This window comes from Alnus glutinosa, chromosome 1 (genome assembly GCF_958979055.1).
Source record: "Alnus glutinosa chromosome 1, dhAlnGlut1.1, whole genome shotgun sequence".
NCBI lineage: Eukaryota > Viridiplantae > Streptophyta > Magnoliopsida > Fagales > Betulaceae > Alnus > Alnus glutinosa.
The window spans coordinates 12,629,113-12,649,576 of record NC_084886.1 but is presented as its reverse complement, the minus strand read 5'-3'; the positions used below and the strand labels follow the sequence as shown (position 1 = coordinate 12,649,576).

The following is a 20,464-nucleotide window of genomic DNA, read 5'->3' as shown; positions in this document are numbered from 1 at the left end:
CAAAGGTTAAGGATATTTTGGGCACAAGGGGAGTGGACCGGGGGGGTAAGCCAAGAATTTGAAGAGCGGTTTATGAGATCTGAGATGGTCAGGTTTGAGTGAGTGAGAGATTATTGGAGTTCTGTAGAGAAGGTCTGAAGGATGGGTGGGTAGGAATCCAAGGGTTGGACCAAATCAGAAGAGAGAGTTATAGTGGATAAATTAGCATGCCCCAGCTTCCACCAGCTGCTTAGTCTTCAAGATGCCCTTCTAGAGAGGAGTTATTGGCCGTAGTTGTAGAGGAAAGAAAGTCACCAGTTCTAAGATATTTGGCTCTCACTTGAGCCACCCAAAGGCTATCATGGTTGGTCAAGATTTTCCAACCAAGCTTTGAAACAAGGTTCTTGTTAACTTCTTTCATAGGTCTAGAACTAACACTTCCAAGATAGCGGGAGAGACAAATGGAGCTTCAAGATTTAGTAAAAAGGTTTTTGGTTTTTCTCTTCAGAAAACCCCACCAAAAGTCTTTAAAGAGATTATCAAACTTGCTGCTAAGGCTAGAGGGCAGCAAGAAGCTGCTCATTGCATCATAGGGGATGGTCAGGGCCCATTGCTTTAATCAAAATAGATTTCTCAGACTGGGAGAGAGTTTTGGCTCTCCATCCTAATTTCAATTTGGACCTTGTCAATTATGTCTTGGAAGGTAGCCTTCTTTGATTTGTCAAATAAGATGGGGGAGCCCCAGATGTTTGGATCTAAGAGGTTGCTATGCTTATCTCACCCCTCTACTTTTAGTTTACTTAAGTTCTACCTTATATGCCGTTTAAACTAGATTTTCTCTCTCTCCGTCTTCCTGTGAGAGAAAAAAGAGACTGAGTCTTGTAGTGAGATTTGTTTTGCCCTCCCTCCTCTGGCAGTGTTCTTTGTCTTCCTCTCAACCTTTGAGCTGTAGAGTTTTGTTCCCCCCGGTAAAACCGGTGGTGGCTGAACTTCCTCTAGCTCTTCTGAGCTATAGTGGTTTGTGTTTTTTTTTTTTTTTTTTTTGTTTCTTTCTTCTAGCTTATGGCAGGGAGTTTCAACTCAAGGAGTCCAATTGAGGGAGTGGCTGGCTTCCTGTGTCGTCGACGGTGTGCTTTGGCCGGTTTTAAGTGTTTTTTTTCATCAGATTTGAAGTCAGATCTACGCACATCCATCGACTTTTGCTAGACACGCGCCACTCAACCGCATTCCCCGTCGTCTTCCGCCCTTACCGCCGGAAGTATAGGTCGTGTGTTTTGCCGGAGCTCGGCGCGTGGTCCTCAGTCCTCACGCATCAGGGAGCCTTTGCTCTCTAATTGCTCGTGAAGGCCACGCTCTGCCTTATCAAGCCATGCTTGGCGGCTCCGAAGGTCTCATCGGATCTGCTGCTGGGTGCTTCCGGTGTCGGAACTCCAGCGAAGTCTGCCCTTTTTCCACTGTTGGCAACTTGTAGTTGGGTTTTTCTGCCTTTGTGTTGTGTATTCCATTTGTTTTTCTAGTACAGTCTGTCTTTGTATTGCATAAATTTTACTAGAATTTGTGTTGGCTAAATGCTAGATCGGCCCTCTTTTATTTTGAGAGTGTGCGTTAATGTAAATAGAGGCTCAAATGTAATTCTTGTAATGTTTGTGTTTCTGTTTAGACAGCTGTTGTTAAGTCAGATCCTTCTGTCGTAGAGTTGTAGGGATCTTGAACCTCCTTCTCATGTAAGCCTTCGGGCATTTTCAGTAATATACTGGGTAGCATATGCTACCATGTTCCAAAAAAAAAAAAAAAAAGTTCTACCTTATATATTCTTCATTGTTGATTTCATATCTGACAGATAACTGGTGCCTTAAAATATTTATAAAATCTTTCTTTATTCATCCTATTTGTGATCTTATCTTTTGTTTTGTTCTTTTTTTTTCAGTAATTTTCCCTGTATACAATTTTTATTTTTTTTTGAAATATTTCTCAAAAATGAACAAGAAAAGCACATCTTATAATACTTTTTGTTATTTTGGACTAAATGTTATCTGAGGTAGAAAAAGACAATAAGTAGTGTAGTTTAACTGATCTTCAAGCAGGCAGCTTCTCTGCGAAAAACAAAAAACTGAATTGACGCCAACATATTTTACTTCAGAAGTTGTCTAGCTAGCTTATGCGCAGAAATGATAAATAAGGCTGCAGATTGGATGATCAGGCAAATTGGTCCTTTTATTACACCAGTCGCATTGCCAGACCCAACGAATTTGTAATAAACATAAACATCCATGAACATGGCACAGCCATATCACAAGTTCAATAATCGAACAAAATGAATGTTTCTGGGCACCGTAAATTGGTCATCATATATGCTCAGGACTAGTCAGAGCAACTGCGACCTGACTACTAATCAATCATACAGCACGAATTCCTAAGGAGGGCAGCAGTTTCCTCTAGCCAAAAAAGAATTGGCTTTCACACCCCTCTTGCCTCAGCACTACCACAAAACCTACTTGATTCATCCGCTAAGAGATATAAATAGGCAATAACAGGAGAAGCCACCCTCATCTACACATGCACTGATACAATTTCTATACAAGCTTTATCCGATTTTGCACTTTATATACAAGTTAAAAAGTACAAAATATTCATACAGTCAAGCATACAAGGCTACAAAACACCGTGGCAACCAGTCCCAGAGGAATAGCTTGCAGAAAGACGTTGTCCTCGTAGCAGTGATAGCTTTTTGATAATCGGATCAACAGTTCATTTGCAGCATCTACTATTGAGCAAAAAGATGAGGACCTGAAAATTTAGGAAGGCAGGCGGCGTGACTTTGTAAATGTACAGTCCGTTCCCGCCTGCATAAGATGAGCAAAATAAGTGAGCACGGCTTCAATATTTAATGTAATAACAATGCTGCAAGCATTGCAATAATTTGTCAGATATGTCAATCAGGTCAAGTTGATTCAAACAAATTTTAGGCATTTGTGGCAGACTCACACATGTATTTACATGAAGACAGAATTACAAAGCAAATAACATTCAGAACCAAGCCGGACAAGATGCAAAATTCTAAGATAAATAAGCATCCAACTAAATCTCAGGACTGTACAGAGATACAACACAATAAAGCAAATAAGAAGAAACCAAAACGAACCTAATTGGGATTACCAAGATAATGTGACTAGCAACCAGATGAAACCACACAAATTTAATAATTAATAACTAAATTGAATATAAATGCACACACACTCATTTGAAAATTTTCAATCCAAACTAAAGCGTAGATTTTTTTTAAAAAAAAGAAAACCTACAGATCCTGGAAAAGATGCTGCTCAACTGGGTTAAGCTATCCAAGTCCTTGCTTCTCTTTCCAAGCCACAAGAGATGTACCCCTTTGATTCAAGAAATTTCAAACTGCTCTCATTTTAATGCAATGAACCAACTTAGTCACTTCAGTGTATTTGGGAGTTCATAAAAAAAAATAGAAGGGAAAATACTGAATTAAAAAGAATGGAATGTACAAATATTCTCCTTTCCTTGGTTTGGATGTTTGAGATAAATAAAGAAATGGAAAGGAAAAATACATGATTTGACTATATATCCCCCTCTTTTATTTGTCTTTCATTAGCTGGAAGGTAAGAAAAAATAAAAAGGGTGAGAAAAAATAAAAATCACCCTTTTAATAAGGAGAATCTTCGATGCCTACCAAGTTTGGTAGGAAGCTCATAAAGGAATGAAATGGAATAGTTTCATTCCACCCTTTTATTTCCTTTAGAAAAACTCTCAAACAAGGGAATAATGGGTTCCTTCCATTTGTTTCCATTCCATTGCTCCCCAAATGTTCCCATCCAAAGGGCTCTTAATAAGGTTACAACGAGATGTAATACAATTGAAAATAGTTGTGTTAGTCTGTGTGTGAGATGTAGACTAGCCAAGCATAAATTCATTAGGCACAACTAGCACAGCTAGCATCTTTTCAATGAAAATAAAGTCAAAATTGCAGGAAGAAGGAAACCACCATAATAACTTTCCATCATTAGCAATGGCAATGAAGTCAAAACGTAGGCTGTTGTGATCCCTTCAAATTTTTGAAAGAACTCCATGTGCTCCAGGTAATATTCAAGGTTCCCTCACAGTTAGGAACCTTTAACTTGTACAAAGGTTCCTTCAGGCTGGCATAGCCATATAAGGTTATAACTTCTACGTACACCATTAAATCACATGGGACAGCTAAAGGCTATTTAAGAGAATTAAAAATTGATTCGCCCAATACCCAAACAAACAGGGAGGGAAAGAAAATGACAACACCATCTATACTACAGTAACAGTTACAACTCAAGCATCCAATTGAATATCACAAATAGTGCCACCACACATGCAATGACATAATTCACATAAATGTTGGATAAGTACACATGCGCTTCATACAGTAAAACTTACATACTCCAAATACGAGGATATCAGACAAACTGAGGTACTGATCCTAATCCTAAAATTCACTAGCAAACTGAGGTACGCCCATTGCTCTGCCTTAGCCAGAAAAAAAAAAAAAAAGCCTCTTTTTGCTTGCCCGCCCAAGCATTAAAAATGAGGAAAGAAAGCAGCTTTTTTGGCTGGGGCAGCGCAATGAGCATTCTGCAACATACATGACCTGGGCAATATGTTTTACTAGTGGGGGCATAGTTGCAATCATCTATCAAACAAGGAGTTGAACTATATAATGCAATCAAATCCATAAATGAATGAATGCAATCAAGTCCTGCTCCCCTTCTTCCTCTCCAATTTGGTTGTGCCATTTTGGAGCAAACAAAAGACTAGACTCAACCTAGCATCCTCACCCATTGAACCATAGTACCTAGCTTTGCTCGAGTCCAAACCTGTTGAATCGATATCCAGTTCCACCAGCGGAAGAGACAGTTGGATAGGTACCCCCAGCAGTAGCTTCAGCTGCTTACCTTAAACCTAATTTAAAATAGATATAAATACTCGCTTAAACACCCTGCTATAAGGAACATGACACCAGTAACTGCCCTGCAAAGGGGATGCGTTTATTTACAAAGATCCATAAAAACTAACAGAAGAAGAGAAGGGGATGAGGGTTGTGCAAAGAAATAACAAGCTGGCAGCTTGGGCGGAGAAGTGCTTCTGAGGATAATCTACTCCCTCCTACCATAATGAGTGTCTTATTTAAGAAGAAAACACTCATTTCAAGAAAGCATTTAATGCCTTGACAGCTCAAGTTTTCTGCATGTTCTCCAAAAATTACCCTGGTATACTTTGAACTGTTTATAAATGACATACAGTTCAAAATGAGAGATAAAAAGGAAAAGTAAAAAATTGTTTTTTTTTTGTTTTAAATAGGACAAAAATTTTGGGACAAGCAAAATTAGCATGTGTAGGTGGGTACTCTTAAGGGATGAAATATAAAATTTAATACTCACAAAGCACATGAAAAGGGGGAAACCCAATGACCCAGCTTGATAATTGAAATTTTTGAACAGCCTCAAGAACGTGAGTTGGTCATGCACAAATAAGGCAGAGGTTTGGCGAAAGAGAATTAATTTATATGCATTCCACAAAAGAAACAACATTTTTACATTTTTGAGCCATAAGGTCTACTTGAAATCATCCCCTGAATCGCGAAATCACTAACCTGGCACTAAAGTAGGGAAACAAGTGATCCTAGGAGTTCAAAAGGTGTGTGAGTGAATGTTGGTGAACTACCTCCGCAAAATGCATTCAGAATCTTCAGCTATGTTTGCTAACCTTTCCGAAAAGTGTCTTCTTTTCTCAAACACAACAACACACTTTTTAATTTTTTTTTTTTTTTTTAAAAATAAGTTAGCTCTACACCTAAAAAAATAAGCTTGTGTTTTCTCAAAATAAACATGTTTAGCGCTTACTTCTTTAAAAATACAACATTTTTCAAAAAAAATTTACCAAACAATTTTTCTAAATGAACCCCACGGAAAACACTTTTTCCAAATGTTGAGTCTACCAAAAACACTTCTCAATTTTCTATAACATCAGAAACTTTTTCAAATCAAAATGCAAACACTTCTCAGAAAACTTAACACACATACCCTATTTATGTTTCAATGTTGAAGCAAGTGTCTCTGCCTAATTATATTTTAAATGGAAAATTAAATTCCAAAAAATATCATATTTTAAGAGGAAATTATGTCACTGCACCCTCGTACTTCCGTGCTTTTTAACATTGAAACCCTAGTTTCTAATTTGATGAAATTAAGACTCATGTTTCAAGCATTTGTAAATTGAGACCTCTATTACGCTTTCCATCAAATTATTGATGGAAAGCTACTCATGTGGACCCCACTCTATCTGAAGTTTTACGGAATTCATTAAAAAAAAAAAAAAAAAAAAGCAACAAAAAAAAGAACTGTCCTCCATGGCCATGGTTTCTTGGCCACAACCATGGAGGGAGGAGACCCATGACCAGCCATGGGTCTCCTCCATGGCCATGGAGACCCATAATTCTCATAAATTTCTAATTCAACCAGATTGACTGCCTTGGAGCCAAACATCAGTCCAATCAAATCCAACATTTGATGATGGCAAGCAGTCCCTCTAAAGTTAAGCCAGGAATGGGTTAGAAAATGAGACTAGAATCACTAAACCATCAATTTCAGAAATACCATTAGATCTGCCAGACCAAATAATTCTAGTCTCGACCTGTTACAGGCCATTCTCCTTCTTCCCCTAGGGGCGGCGAGTGAATGCGCGTCCCACTAGGGTTCTGCTCTCTAGAGGATGGCTTTGGAGCGTTTCTTTGTGGAGGCCAAAACTTTCCTCTTCTCAGTGGAGGAAGGCAAGTCTATGCTAAGAATGGAGGAGAGAAGGAAAGGTTTCTTAGGGGTTGTGCTATTGGGTTTGCAGTGTACTGCTTGGGTTGTCACAGCGGTGAAGGAGGCTTTGTGGTCTCAGGGGCTCGAGGATTTTGTCAAATCCTTCCAGGAAGATTTGAAGGCTTGGATTGTTCGAAAAGGCTGTAATAAGGATGGCCGCTTCTTGGAGCTAGTGGTCTATGCAGTGGGTGGCCGGAGTGGGTTCATCTTGTTCCCGAAGGGATGAGGAGGGCGGGGCTGGAATAGAGTGGTTGATGAATTGTGCAAGGTAACGGTTTTCCTGGAAACTGGGTCCCCTTATGCGATAGCCTCCTCTGCCTTTGCTTCGCCTCCAGAAGCAGTGAGGGTCCCTTTTGGGTGCTCGAATTTGAATTCTAAGGGGTTTTCTCCGGCACTCGACTTCTCTGAAGTTGGGTTAAATTCCTTCGGTGTCTATTCTTTGGGGGCGGCTGTGTTTGGGAGAAAGGCTCCGCTTTTCTCTTCCGATAATGTTGAAGTGTGGGGCACTGGGGCTCTCATCTACCCGTCTGAGTCCAAATCGGTGCTAAGATATCAGCAGAGATCGAAGGTAGGCAAAGGTGCTCAAATGGATGCTTCTATGTTTGATGAGGCAGTGACAGCTCTCAGTGCTCCAACGACGCCATCTTTGGGTGCTTCTTCTCAGGCCTTGGACGGGACCGTGGTCCAGTCCTCACCGAAGCCAGGTGGGGGAGTGGTCGGTAAGTCTCCTTCATCTAGCTTTCTTCGGTGAGGCTTCCTTCTCCTGAGTGTTTGCTCCCCTTTGGATGGTTGCGCTTCTCCAATTGCTGAAAGGGTGTGAATTTCAAGTCAGACAGCTTGATCCAATAACAAAAGTGGCCGGTAGGATTTGGCTCGTCTAGGGAGATTGTTGTGTGGGATCAAGGGGATGAGGTTTTGGTTGGGAAGGATGGAGACTCCCCTTACCCCTTGGGTGTCTGTCCTCCCGACATGCCCTTGGATTGAGTGTCGGATGGTGTTGAGGATGAAGATCCGTCCTTAGCGATTTTGGATGCCATTGAAGATGATTTCCATTAGGTTAAAAAGGGTGTGCATCTTAAGATCAAAGGGAGGAGAGGGGTGTTGAATCTGAAAAGCTTCATTAACTACGGCGATGCAAGCATGCACTCTAGGCGAAGGAAAGGAAAAGCTCGGGTGTTGTAGCATTGGGTGCCCCTTGTGGGTTTCGGGTTTGAGGGCTTAGGTCCTTATGGGTTTGTTTGGGTTTCTTTTTGTGAGCTGGTTTGGTTGATCATGTGTATAATCCATGTGTACTTAAAAGCACCTTACGCTTTTTTTAATAAAACATCTTTTACTTATCAAAAAAAAAAAAAAAAGTTTGCTTTAATGAGACAAAGATCAACTTTCTAGCTGTCAAATCCCATTGTAGGGAATTCAAGCAAAAACTCCAGTTGAATCAAAAACATACCCCGGTTCAGAAAAATGCAAGCACTAAGATACGAACATACCTTAATCTACCATGCATTCTGAGCCAAAAGTAGCCATTGCAACTCAATTTGAATCTAAAAGATTTATTATGAGGTTTACACATAAAGAATTTATTTTTATGAATAGGTTTACACATAAAGTAATTGATAGCTTTGAGACAAGTTACATTACAATGAAGGAAAAGTTTGTGCTTTAAATGATTTAGTAACAACTACAAGAAGCTAAATTGTTCGAGCTAACATCTTAAGTAGTGTTGACTTCGACATGTAAAAATGTAATATCATGGACTTGTATAAAACAAACACAGCGTATAAAACACAGACAGACGTGGATTGAATACAGTACTCAAGAAATCTCCATTCTTTAACCTTTAGTTCCTTCCTATGGTCTACTGCACCTTTCACCTTTATATGCTTAAATTTGTGAGGCCTTTTTTTTTTTTATAAGTATATTCAAGAGACACAAAGGGGCGCAACCCATAGTACACAGGACGTATACAAGAAACCCCTAATTCAAAGAAAAAAGAGAGCACCTATCTATAAATTCAAAATAAGAACACTCATGCATAAACTGAAATTTCTCTCTCCACATAAACAATGTTTGTAGCATCATTTTCTTCAAGTTCATCAAGTCAATCTCACAATCTTCAAAACAGCGTGCATTTCGTTCCCTCCAAACACACCACATCAAACACAATGGAACCATGCGCCAAATCGGTATCAACATTTTACTTTCATCTTTTGATTAATATCCCTGTGAGCCTCAAGACATGAGCTAAAACGCCTTGCCTAACTCTTTTTTTCTCATGAGACAGGTAATAGTTTTATAAAAATAAAAAATAAAAAAAACTCCAAGCTGTATAAGTGTTACCTATTAAAGCTGAAGTCTAGTTATTATCATAAATATTTTGTCTGAGAATTAGTTTTTTTTTTTAGTCAGTTAAGCCATTTAAAGGCTACTGTAATAGAAAAGATGTGTTATTTTAAAATTTCTCCATCATTGAATCATAATTCTCCGGCATGACAAACTATTTCAAAAGTTCGTATCACGCTACATTTACCAAGCAAAATTTGTAACAATATGGAGGATGGATCACAGTTATATATTTTGATTTCACAGACAGACCCCTGGGGTTTGACGTCAACAATCTGTTCAAATGTCCACAACATTTGATTTCAGATATCACAAGATATAATTTTTTTGATAAGTAAAAGGTGGAAAAATAATCTCTAGATATCACAAGATATAATAAACCCAAAAAATGGAGCACTACAAAGTAACCTTGTTGGAAGATGTATTTACATGCAATCGTTATACATTATGATGCCAGAAGCATGTTCATTATGCCATATAGCCTCAAAATGGCAAAATCTTCATTTTTTTATTTTGTAAGTAATTGAAATTCATTAAAAGGCACAACCCAAATACACAAGTATACAAGAAAAACACATAACTAGCAGGAAAAAAAAAATTCAAAAAATACCAAAGCTAGAAAACTGAAATAAGTTCGTACAATTAGGGTTTTCATTTTTTTTTGATAAGTAAGAGAAATATCATTAAAAAGCGCAAAGCGCAATCAAGTACACAGGAAGTATACAAGAAAGGCATCTAAGAGGAAGTAGAAAACAATACAAGGAATTTTTCATATAAGGGTTTTCATACAAGTACATTATGTTGTAACCCTAAATTATTGAATAGTGAAAAATATAGCCGCACTATTCTATAGACGTAGGCACATTGCCAAACCACGTAAATATGTGTCTCGATTTTTCCTTACTCTCTCTCTCTCTCTTTTCGATTCTGTATTATTCATTGTTAATGTGCACGATAACAATAGAAATTATCTTTTCCAGAACCATTTTCAACCTGTTGGCTAGAGCTTTAGCAACAATTTTGTAAACTCCATAATAGATCTTTCTTTAGAACAAGAGCAATTGAAGTAACATCAAGACTTCTTTTAAACTTGCCTCTAGCATGAAAAATCATGAAAGACATTTATGATATCTTCTCTACGAGCATCCCAACAAGCTTAGAAGAACACCATAATAAAATTGTTAGGGTCTGGGCCCTTGTCACTATTTAGGGCTTTCACCACCTCAAAGGCCTCATCTTCCTCAAAAGCTCTCTCCAACCAAATGGTGTCATCCTCCCCAATGGAATCAAAGGAAAGGCCATCCAACCTAGGCCACCAACTGAACTGTTTGTTAAACAAACTATCATAGCTGTACAATGTGTTCTTTAAACTCAACATGATCTAAAGAAACTGTACCATTAACCAACAAAGATTCAATCGTGTTGATCCTTCTATTCAAGTTGACCACTCAATGAAAGAACTTTGTACACTTATCACCCTCTTTTAACCACATTCCCTCGATTTCAGCCTCCAACTCACCTCCTCCAAAAGATTTATCCTCTCCAAACCATTAATAGCTATTTCCTTCCTCACTTAAAGCTCTCTCTCTTCTTTCAGACCCTCAAGAACCCGTAAATCCTCCATAAGAAGCTTTTTCTTTCTCTCTACATTGCCAAACATTTACTAATTCCACGTTCTTAAGACAGCTTTCAATGCCTTAAGTTTGCGAGCCAAAATGAAACTCAAAGAACCCTGAGAGTGATAAGAAGTTCACCATGGTTTTACCCTAACCAATGTATCCATAAACCCCTCTGATTTTAACCACATGTTTTTGAACTTAAAATACAGCCCATTAACCTTAAACTGTCATACTGTTCCAAAATTAACACTAGAAATCACAAAGATACTACCCCAAACATACAGCCTATTAAGAATCTAGAAAGATGGACCCTGCAACAAAGAATTCGCTCGCGTTTGGGAAAGTTGGTTTTAAGTTCAACCACTTTAGACCACCCCTACTCTGACCCAACCAAACCCAAACAAATCCCCTTGCTCTTGCTGGTTTTTGCACCTAGGTAATAAAAGATTACTAAAGCAACTTCCGAATGAGTACACCATATCCAACAAACTAAATAGAATCAAATAATAGAGCAATATTTATAAAAAGGGATTAACAGACATGGAAAATATCTCACCAATTGTAATCTCATATCAAGGAAATGAAGATCATTATCAACATTAACACACCTCAACAAATTCGTTGTTAACGCTGTTGGATACAACTTTTCAAGCTGTGATTCAAAGGTTTATCTCTTACACAGGACAAACTTAACAACGTAAGATGAAGATGTTTTACAACTCACCTGAAATTGCCATGAAGTATCTAGGCATCATATTATAAGTCGTTAAAAAAAAGCCAAAAATGTGGCTCTAGTTTCACTAGGCTTAGGAAGGCACTTCCCAAGTCTTGACTCCCACCATATATTCAATACATGCTGGGATCCAGACAACATGAAAACTCATTGTCTCGTGTCTTCAAGAATGCTAACCACACTCATTAAACATATCAAGTCAAAATTGACCGACAAAATACATTCCCAATCCTAAGAATAGCAGAACTGCATAACAAACCTGTCCAAACATTTTTTTTTTTTTTTTTGATAAGTAATTTCAAATTCATCAATAAAGCGCAGAAGGGCGCAACCCTAATACACGGAAAGTATACAAGAGCGCCCCTAAAAGGGAGGAACAGGTAATAAATTTAGAAAGTCTACAAAAGTAAAAACACCTAGATGGCAAAGACTGGACGCTAACCAAAGAAATAGCGTGTTAAGCACACGCTTCCTTAACACTACCATTACAGTCTCTACATCTTCAAAAAGCCTCGCATTCCGCTCCCGCCAAATGCTCCACAAAACACAGTGAGGAACTAACCGCCAAGCTTTTTTAGCTAGGCCATGCCCAAAAGATGCACCCCAAGTAGTCAACAAATCCAGCACCGTTTGCGGCATGACCCACTCAACTCCAAATAAAGAAAACATAAAGCTCCAAAGCTCACAGGCGGTGTCGCAGTGAAGTAACAGATGATCAATAGCCTCCCCCTTCTTTTTACACATACAACACCACTCAATAACCACTATTCCTCTTTCGCAGATTATCATGGGTCAGTATTTTTCCTAAAGCTGCAAACCATACAAAGAACGCCACCCTTGTCAGAGCCTTAGCACACCATATATTCTTCCACGGAAATGAAGGGCCTTCTTTCCTACTAAGCACTTCATAATAGGACCTTACTTCAAATAAGCCCCTTGTAGAGGGATTCCAAACTAACCTGTCACCCTCTACTTGTCGAATCGAAGTGGAGTACAACCGCTCGAAGAAGGAAAGCACCATCTCCATCTCCCAGTCCTGGAGTTGCCGCGTAAAGAGAACATTCCAATGAATATTTCCATTATGAACTGCCAAGCTATCCACCACCATTGAGGGCCTAACTTTAGAAAGTATTCACCATGCAATCACAAACCCACAATCTTAGTCCTACAAAAGAGTATTATTTGGCAAAATATTCACACCTAATATTCTTCATATTCCTAGGTTCCCTCAAATCATGACATAGTCACCATACCCAAGACAAGAGTATGAATCATTTTTTTTATACAAGAAGAGTGTGAATTATAAACAGCATTTCCCTTCATTCCTCTAGAGTTCTACTGTCACCATTGGGAGTTGATTTTTTAGCATCATAACTATTTGAGTCTTGAATATGGATATCTTTCCTGTCGCTAGTTACCAAATCACTACACTCACTACAAGTACAAATCCACAACACCAAATAGTTTAGACGACCACAAAGGACTATATAAAAACAAGATTCAAGCATTAATCCAGATGATAAATCCAGCATATGCGAACCCTAAAGCATTTAAATTTGCAATAACAGATTCCTATACATGCCCACCATCAGGGTGCGGGGCTGAGTAGGTAGGTGTATGCATATGTGCAAGTGTTTGTTAAGTAAGTCACACATAAACACATGTACCCTGTGAATCTTAAACTCATGATCTCATCCTCTAAATGTTTTCACAAAAGGAGAGTGTTATTTGAGCTAAAGCTCATTGGCAACCAGTGTCTAAAAAAATAAATAAGTCAACAATGATTATAAGTGGCACCATAAAAGTACCTGACTCGGGAGTAATTTTCTGTATATAACGAATTGATCAAAAACTCTGAAGCACAAATGAAAAAGGGAAGAGCTAATATGAATACAATAAACTACAGAAAAGAAACCTATAAAATAGGACAACAATTACATTTACATTTATATATGAGGGAAAACTGGTTTTTTTTTTTTTTTAAAGTAAATTTTATCTTATTGAAAACGTAAGGCGCCCCTAAGTACACTGGAAGTATACAAAAAGAAACACATAATTAGGAATAGAAAAACGGACAAGGAAATCAGCAAAACTAATCGACAGTGGGGACAAAAAAGCCCCCGTCCAAAGATACAGGATATGAAAAAATGAAGCTAAAATATCCTTCATGGAACTCTTCAAATCGCAGATTGGCACCATCTTCCAAACATACCAAAAAATGCAGATTAGCACCATCTTCCAAATCACAGCACATATCGGCCTTCTAGACTTCCACCAACAGGCAAAAAAGTTGATAACTCTTCTAGGCATAACCCAAGACATACCAAAACGAGTAAAAATGTTATTCCACATAGCGGAAGCCACATCGCAATGAAGAAAAACGTGGTCCATTGATTCCCCGACTCTCTTGCACAAGCAACATCTGTGCACAATGATGATATGCATCTTTTTTTTTCTTTTTTCTTTTTTGATGGGTAAGAGATGATATGCATCTTCTTGAGATTATCAACAGTAAAGATCTTGCCTAAGGATGCCAACCACGAAAAAAAAAACCGTCATCGAAGAAGCCTGAGTCCGTCACACACTCTTCTAAGGGAAGCGCCTACCTTAAGAGCCGGCCAAGGAGCTGAAGAAGGACTTAACCTTGAACAATATCTTCTTGGAAGAGACCGACCAGAGCCTATCTGCACGATCTCTACTCACCATGGCCGAGTGCAACACCTGGATGAAGGAAGCAAAGACATCCACTTCCCAATCATGCGCCTCTCTAACAAAGCTCACATTCCACTGAGTAGAACCACCCAAAATCTCCATATTATCCACAACTGAGGCATCCTTCACAAGAGCAATACCAAAGAGATCAAGAAAAGCTTCATTCAGAACTGTATCACCGCACCATGGATCGTGCCAAAATTATGTCTTAGCCCCATCCCCCACCTCAAATCTAGCAAAACTAGAGAAAGTCTCCCACCTTTGTTAATGTTCTTCCACAACCCCACTCCAGAGGCACTTACAAGCTCAAGGGAGCACCACCCGCCCCACAAATTACCAAACTTGGAGTCCACTGCAACTCTCCACTAAACATCTCTCTCAATCCCAAACTGCCACAACTAATTACCTAACAAAGCGCGGTTGAACACCAAGAAGTTCCTAATACCCAGCCCCCCTTCTGAAATTGGGGTACAAACCTTCAACCAACTCACCAAGTAATATTTGAACTCTTCATCAATCCCACCCCATAGAAAATCCCGTTGTAACTTCTCAATGCGAGCAGCAACACTCCCCGAGATAGGAAACACAGACAAATAATTGGTAGGTAAATTGGCAAGGGTACTCTTAATAAGGGTGACTCTACCACCCTTGAAGAGATATAATCTTTTCCAACTGGCCAGTCAAATATGAGTGGACCTATAGAAAGCCCCCAAAGGAAGACCTAGATACTTCACCGGCAAGGAGGCAACCCCATACCTAGAAAGCCGGCTAACCTTCCCACTTGATATACATTCTCCACTGGAATTAAATATGACTTTGCCAAATTAACATTCAAGCCCGAAGCAGCTTCAAACAGAAGAAAGAGACTCCGCAAATAACGCAACTGAGAAGAACAAGCACTATAGAAAATCAGAGTATTATCGGCGAACAGAAGATGAGAAAAAGTAGCATTACCAACTTTGAAACCTTCCAGCAAACCCCCATTAACCGCAGCAGAAATCACACGGCTCAAAGCCTCCATCACAAACACAAACAAAAAGGGTAACAGAGGATTCCCTTGTCTCAGCCCACGAGAACTGCTGAAAAACCATTAGGAGAGCCATCGTCTAACACTGAAAGCCACACAGAAGAAATACAATGAGCTATCCACGAACACCATTTTCCCCCAAAGCCACACCTCCTCAGCATATACAAAAGAAAATCTCAAATTTACATGATCGTATGTTTTCTCCAAATCCATTTTACAGATGACACGTGGCTCCCCCGATCTTAACCACTATCAAGGCATTCATTGGAATAAGGATCAGATCGAGGATCTGCCTACCTTTGATAAAAGCACTCTGAGATTTGGATATGACCTTCTCCAAAACCAACTTCAATCTCTTTGCTAGAACCTTAGTAATAATATTGTAAATTCCTCCCACAAGACTAATAGGCCGACAATCTTTGAGGGAATTAGCACCAGAAATCTTTAGAATAAGTAATATGAACGAAACATTAAGGCTCTTCTCAAACATACCTCTAGCATGAAAGTCAAAAAATACCTTCATAATGTCCAATCTCAAGACATCCCAGAACGCTTGGAAGAAAGCAATAGAGTAACCATCAAGACCCGACGCCTTATCACCATTCATAGCTGGCACTACCTTCCTAACCTCCTCCTCCATGAAAGCTATCTCCAACCAGCTGGCTTCAGACTCCAAAATAGAGTCAAAGGAAATACCATCCACCATAGGCCTCCACCTACACGGCTCAGAAAAGAGCTTTTGATAGAACTTAGCTACGTGCTCGCCTATTTATGTCTGATTAGGAGGAGAATCTCCAATCAATAAGGAGTCCATTGAGTTGTACCTTCTATTAGAGTTGGCTATGGAATGGAAGAATTTAGTACACTTATCCTCTTCCTTTAACCACATCACCCTCGATTTCTGCCTCCAACTCACCTCCTCCAAAAGAAAACACCTCTCATAAATTTGAAAATGAGGGAAAACTGATACGAAACATATCTAACAGGTTCTGACAATTAGCCCAACAGAAATCACATAAAAGAAGTACACAACAGAGAATCCATAGGAGAATATAAATTTGAAGATGAGCAGTTGTATGCTAATAAGAAACACCAACTCCATCGCATAGAAATGCCTTTCCAACCTAAAAAATGTGCTTGTACAGTGACTATGGTATATAGTCGCACAATAAACAACACCCCTGGCACCTACAAATACACAACACAGTCGACATTGAACTAGAGCTAGAAGAAAGCAGAGGAAAGATATCAACCACATGTAATTCTTAATAATCAGAAGAAGAAAAAGTGCATACTAATATGAAAAAAAAAATGCAACTTTTACTGAGATAGAAAGTTGATGTATACCTCAGTGCATCATGTCCTCCGGACTCTGTGCTACACCACATTCAAAAATGCATCAACTCTTCAAAAACCTTCAGTTACAGATAGACAGCTTCCCTGTCCATTCATCAGCCACGCCGTAATCAAGGCTGAGCTCCCTCAAAGGAGGGATGTTCTCCATTGCAAACAGCATAAGGTGAGGGAACATCAAGTTATTGTGATCATATAGCACAAACTGCACCAACACATTCGGAGTTGTACTATGGCTTATATAACAAGCAACGTTCCTCATTCTCGACACATCCATTGCAAAATCCAAAGGAGGAACTAAGGGATACGAGGGGCGCACATAATCAGTGAATATCTGAGACAAATCCCCCCATTCTGCCCATCTACTTGAAAACCGATTGGGATAAATCAAAGTATCACCATTCATGGAAAAAATTTGGGCTTGATCCCTCGTCAGAACCACCCCGGCATATTCACATATAAAAGCACCAGCTTGTATCAAATCCAAGGACCTAACTCCCCAACCCGTCTCCCTCGACCTAAACACTTCCAACCTATTTCTCAACCCTTTCTGTGTTACGCGGTTCCGGCAAGAAGGAGGGCACCTACAAAAGGGCCCACATTCAAAAACCAGAGGCTTCCCTCTCACAAGAATCCCATTGTGATCATAGGAAAACTCTCCCCCATTCTTGATAGCACAAAAGCAATCATCCACACAACCCGAAACGCAATCACACCCAGTACCGTTCCCCGTCTGATGAAACGCAAATGGCGGAAACACCGTCTTCACAAGATAGTCATAATACATGGGTTCCTGATCAGCATCAATGTCATTGAAGAGCAACACCGGCACATTCTCCTTCTTCATCGAGATATCGAGGCTAAGATAACCCACAGGCCTCGCCGCCAAGGGACTAGTCCTAAGACTCTGAGCAAACCTCATAACGGCGCTACCCATCTCCGCCTGCCCATCTATTCTCACCAGCTTGTACTTGTAAACCCCAAAACCAGACTTGCCCACATCGAACCAACAATCGAAAATTCTATACAAGCCATCGTAAACATAGACCTTACTCGTCACGCCCCCCTCGTATTTGATCCCTCTGATAACCCTCACTTCAATCCCGTAATGCATGCTTCTCTCCAAAGCTAAATTCCCACCTTCCAGCTTCTGGTGCACGCATTGCTTCGAGAACTTGTCCTGCCCGCCGTGGCCAGTATAGACGATCACATCCCCGGCGTCCTCGTCGTCCTCGTACCCGCCGGAGACGATGATACTGGTGGCAATAGGCTCGCCGTTGGAGCTCTGGCTGACGGGGACGTAGTCGATTCCCGCTTGTGCCTGGCCGTGCAAGCCGACCACGCAGAGCTCCATCCGGAAGAAGAAGAGATCGCCGATGTAGACCCCCGGGATGGAGCCGACGATGCGCTTGTCACGGTTGAGCCAGAGGCCGCGGTCGCGCATGACGGAGGCGGCGCGGAGATCACCACGGAGCCTCCGGCTGAGGCCCGGATCTCCGAGCCGGCGCTTCTCGTCCTCCATCATGGAGAACACGCGCAGCGAGTCGTAGATCATGCGCGTCCGCCGAACGACGTCACGAAAGTACCGCTGGTCCTCCATGCCGAGATCGGTCACGCGCACCAGCTCCCCCGAGCGCTGGTGGTGGGACCGCCTCCGCGAAACGACGTCGTTTGAGACCTGGTTGTTGCTGTTGTGGTTGATGCTCTCGAGGGCGTTACTATCTTGTGGGACCGGGACGATGGCGCGTGAATCGGGGTCGATAACGTCGCCGTAGCTCTGCAGGCGCTTCGCGAAGGCGGAGCGGAAGAGCTCCGAAACGCGGAAGAATTCGGAGTACACGTTGTCCTCGGAGGAGGAAATGCCCGACGGTTGAGGGGCATTTTCGGAATTCGAGTAATTGTCAGGGGTAGTGCTGGAAAAGAACGAGCCCTGAGAAGTTTGTTGAAGATGCTGCTGTTGCGGCGTTGGTTGGAGATTCTCTAGCGGCTCGTCCAACGGTTCCAGCTTTGGCTCGATTTTGGGGGTTAGCATCGCAGTTGTGGTGGTGGGTGGGTCTGGGAGGACATTGAGGTCTTGGAAGGGGATAAGAGAGCCCATTTCGTTAGAGAGACAACGAGCTCAAGCTTAGGGCATGAAAGGCTTGGTGGGCTTCTCGCTTTCGTTAGGGTTTTGGAGAGATCTCTGGAGTATTTCCCATGGCAAATTTTGAAGACACAGAGAACTGTGTGTATTGTTGGGGGAAGTGACAGAAGATTTTGAAACTGAAAAATGTTGGGAATTTTGGACAGTTGTGTGACGGAAATGCCCCTCAATGTCGACGGTAAGAAATTTGGGAGTCCGAGGCAGGGACAGAGCTACGGTGCTCTTAGGACAGCAAGGTTTGCAAAGGGTTATGAATGACCATTTCCATCATGACACGCTATGTGGATGACATGATCTGCGCTACGATTGGGTCCCAACCGTGAGAAAAGTTGTATGCTGACATGTTTCGTGAGAAAAGTTCTTAATTAACTTAATCGGTATTTTGATTAAATAATTATTATTTGAAAAAAAATTGGAAGTGGTTGTCTTAATTTCTCACGATTGCTTTAAAATTTAAGGAGTAGATGTCAATTTATGGAGAGAAAAAAAAAAAAAAAAAAAAAAAAAAAACTGTATATTCATTTGTCAACCACTTCGGAACAACAATTAGTTAAAGTTTGAATTGTTGCAAAAAGAAATCAAATCAATCTTGAGATTTTTCAAAAACATATAAGACTTTTTACATGTAAGAGCATTCTCATCGGATTATGTATCTTTTTCTTTTCTTTTTTTCTTTTTTCTTTTATAGCTAGAATAAGTAAGCAAAATCATAAAACACTCCTCCATTCATTTATCTATTGAAAATCCAAAATGATTTGTCTTGAATATGTGAACAGATTCATCATTTTTTTTTTAATTCATTGCACTCCATCACACCAAATACGCTCTCGAATCCCACATATCGACCACGAGATCTTCTACATGGATGGCAGCCTCTCCTCCCTCCTCAACCTTGACCGCTTCACTCAATACCGCGACATGAAGGCCATGGACCCCACCACGAGCTTCTTGGAATCTTATTCCCCTGCCACTTCAGCAAAGTTTTGCTCTAAGAAATACCTCTCCATTGTCCATCTCAAGATAGAGGAGTCTTTGTTCGGAGACTCGGAGCAGCAATGTCAGGTCTTGGTTGGAAACCACACCAGGACTCAATTTTACGATGAGTTATTGGTGCTTGCCAAGGCCGTGTGGCTGCTTCATTTGCTGGCATTCTTGCTTGAACCGACACCTAGTCAATTCGAGGTCAATCGTGGGGTTGAGTTTCATCCACAGTATATGGAGAGTGTTGTTCGGTTTCTCGATGGGCAATTGCATGCAGGTCAAGTCGTCAGATTCCCAGCTAGCCCTGGATTCAAGCTTGGCAACTAGGGGTGAGCAAAAACCCGAATCCCTCGCCCCTAAAAACGCGGGTTTTAGTGTTTTTTAACGGGTACGGGTTGGATTTTAACCAACCCGTGAGGGACGGGGCTGGGCGCGGGTTTTAGTGTTTTTTTTTTCTCAAATCCCCGCCCCGTACCGCGTTAAAAATAAAAAATAAAAAAATAATAATAATAACAATTAAAATGCCTAACCCTAAATCCCTAAACACTTCTCCTGCGGCGCACCCCTCCTCCCCCCTTCATTTTTCTTTTCTTTTCTTCGTCTTCCCGAGACTTCTTCACGATTTCCTGCATCTGTCTCGTTCTTCTTTAGTTCTTTTGTTCTTCTTCAGTTCTTCCCATTTCTTCTTTGGGAAGAGATGACCTTGGAGCCCCGTTCTTCTTC

At 40.6% G+C, this 20,464-nt stretch overlaps 1 protein-coding gene across 3 annotated transcripts; it reads right to left on the bottom strand.

Moving 5' to 3' along the window:
* Positions 1-2,167: 2,167 nt before the first annotated feature.
* Positions 2,168-18,998, bottom strand: LOC133873178 (histone-lysine N-methyltransferase family member SUVH9-like). 3 transcript variants are annotated; one of them, XM_062310916.1, is made up of 3 exons: positions 16,612-18,998; positions 15,782-16,452; positions 2,168-2,822 (listed from the first exon to the last, which is right to left on the bottom strand). In XM_062310916.1, the coding sequence occupies exon 1, from the start codon at positions 18,713-18,715 to the stop codon at positions 16,682-16,684; it is 2,034 nt and encodes a 677-aa protein (XP_062166900.1). In that variant the 5' UTR covers positions 18,716-18,998; the 3' UTR covers positions 2,168-2,822; positions 15,782-16,452; positions 16,612-16,681. The 3 variants fall into 3 exon arrangements, with proteins under 3 accessions (XP_062166900.1, XP_062166894.1, XP_062166904.1); XM_062310910.1 differs by lacking the exon at positions 15,782-16,452; XM_062310920.1 differs by lacking the exons at positions 2,168-2,822; positions 15,782-16,452 and adding an exon at positions 11,869-12,640.
* Between the last annotated feature and the right edge of the window lie 1,466 nt (positions 18,999-20,464).

What these genes read in the sequence shown, in the direction of transcription:
- LOC133873178 (XM_062310916.1), bottom strand. Translation starts at nt 18,715, where the DNA reads ATGGGCTCTCTTATCCCCTTCCAAGACCTCAATGTCCTCCCAGACCCA.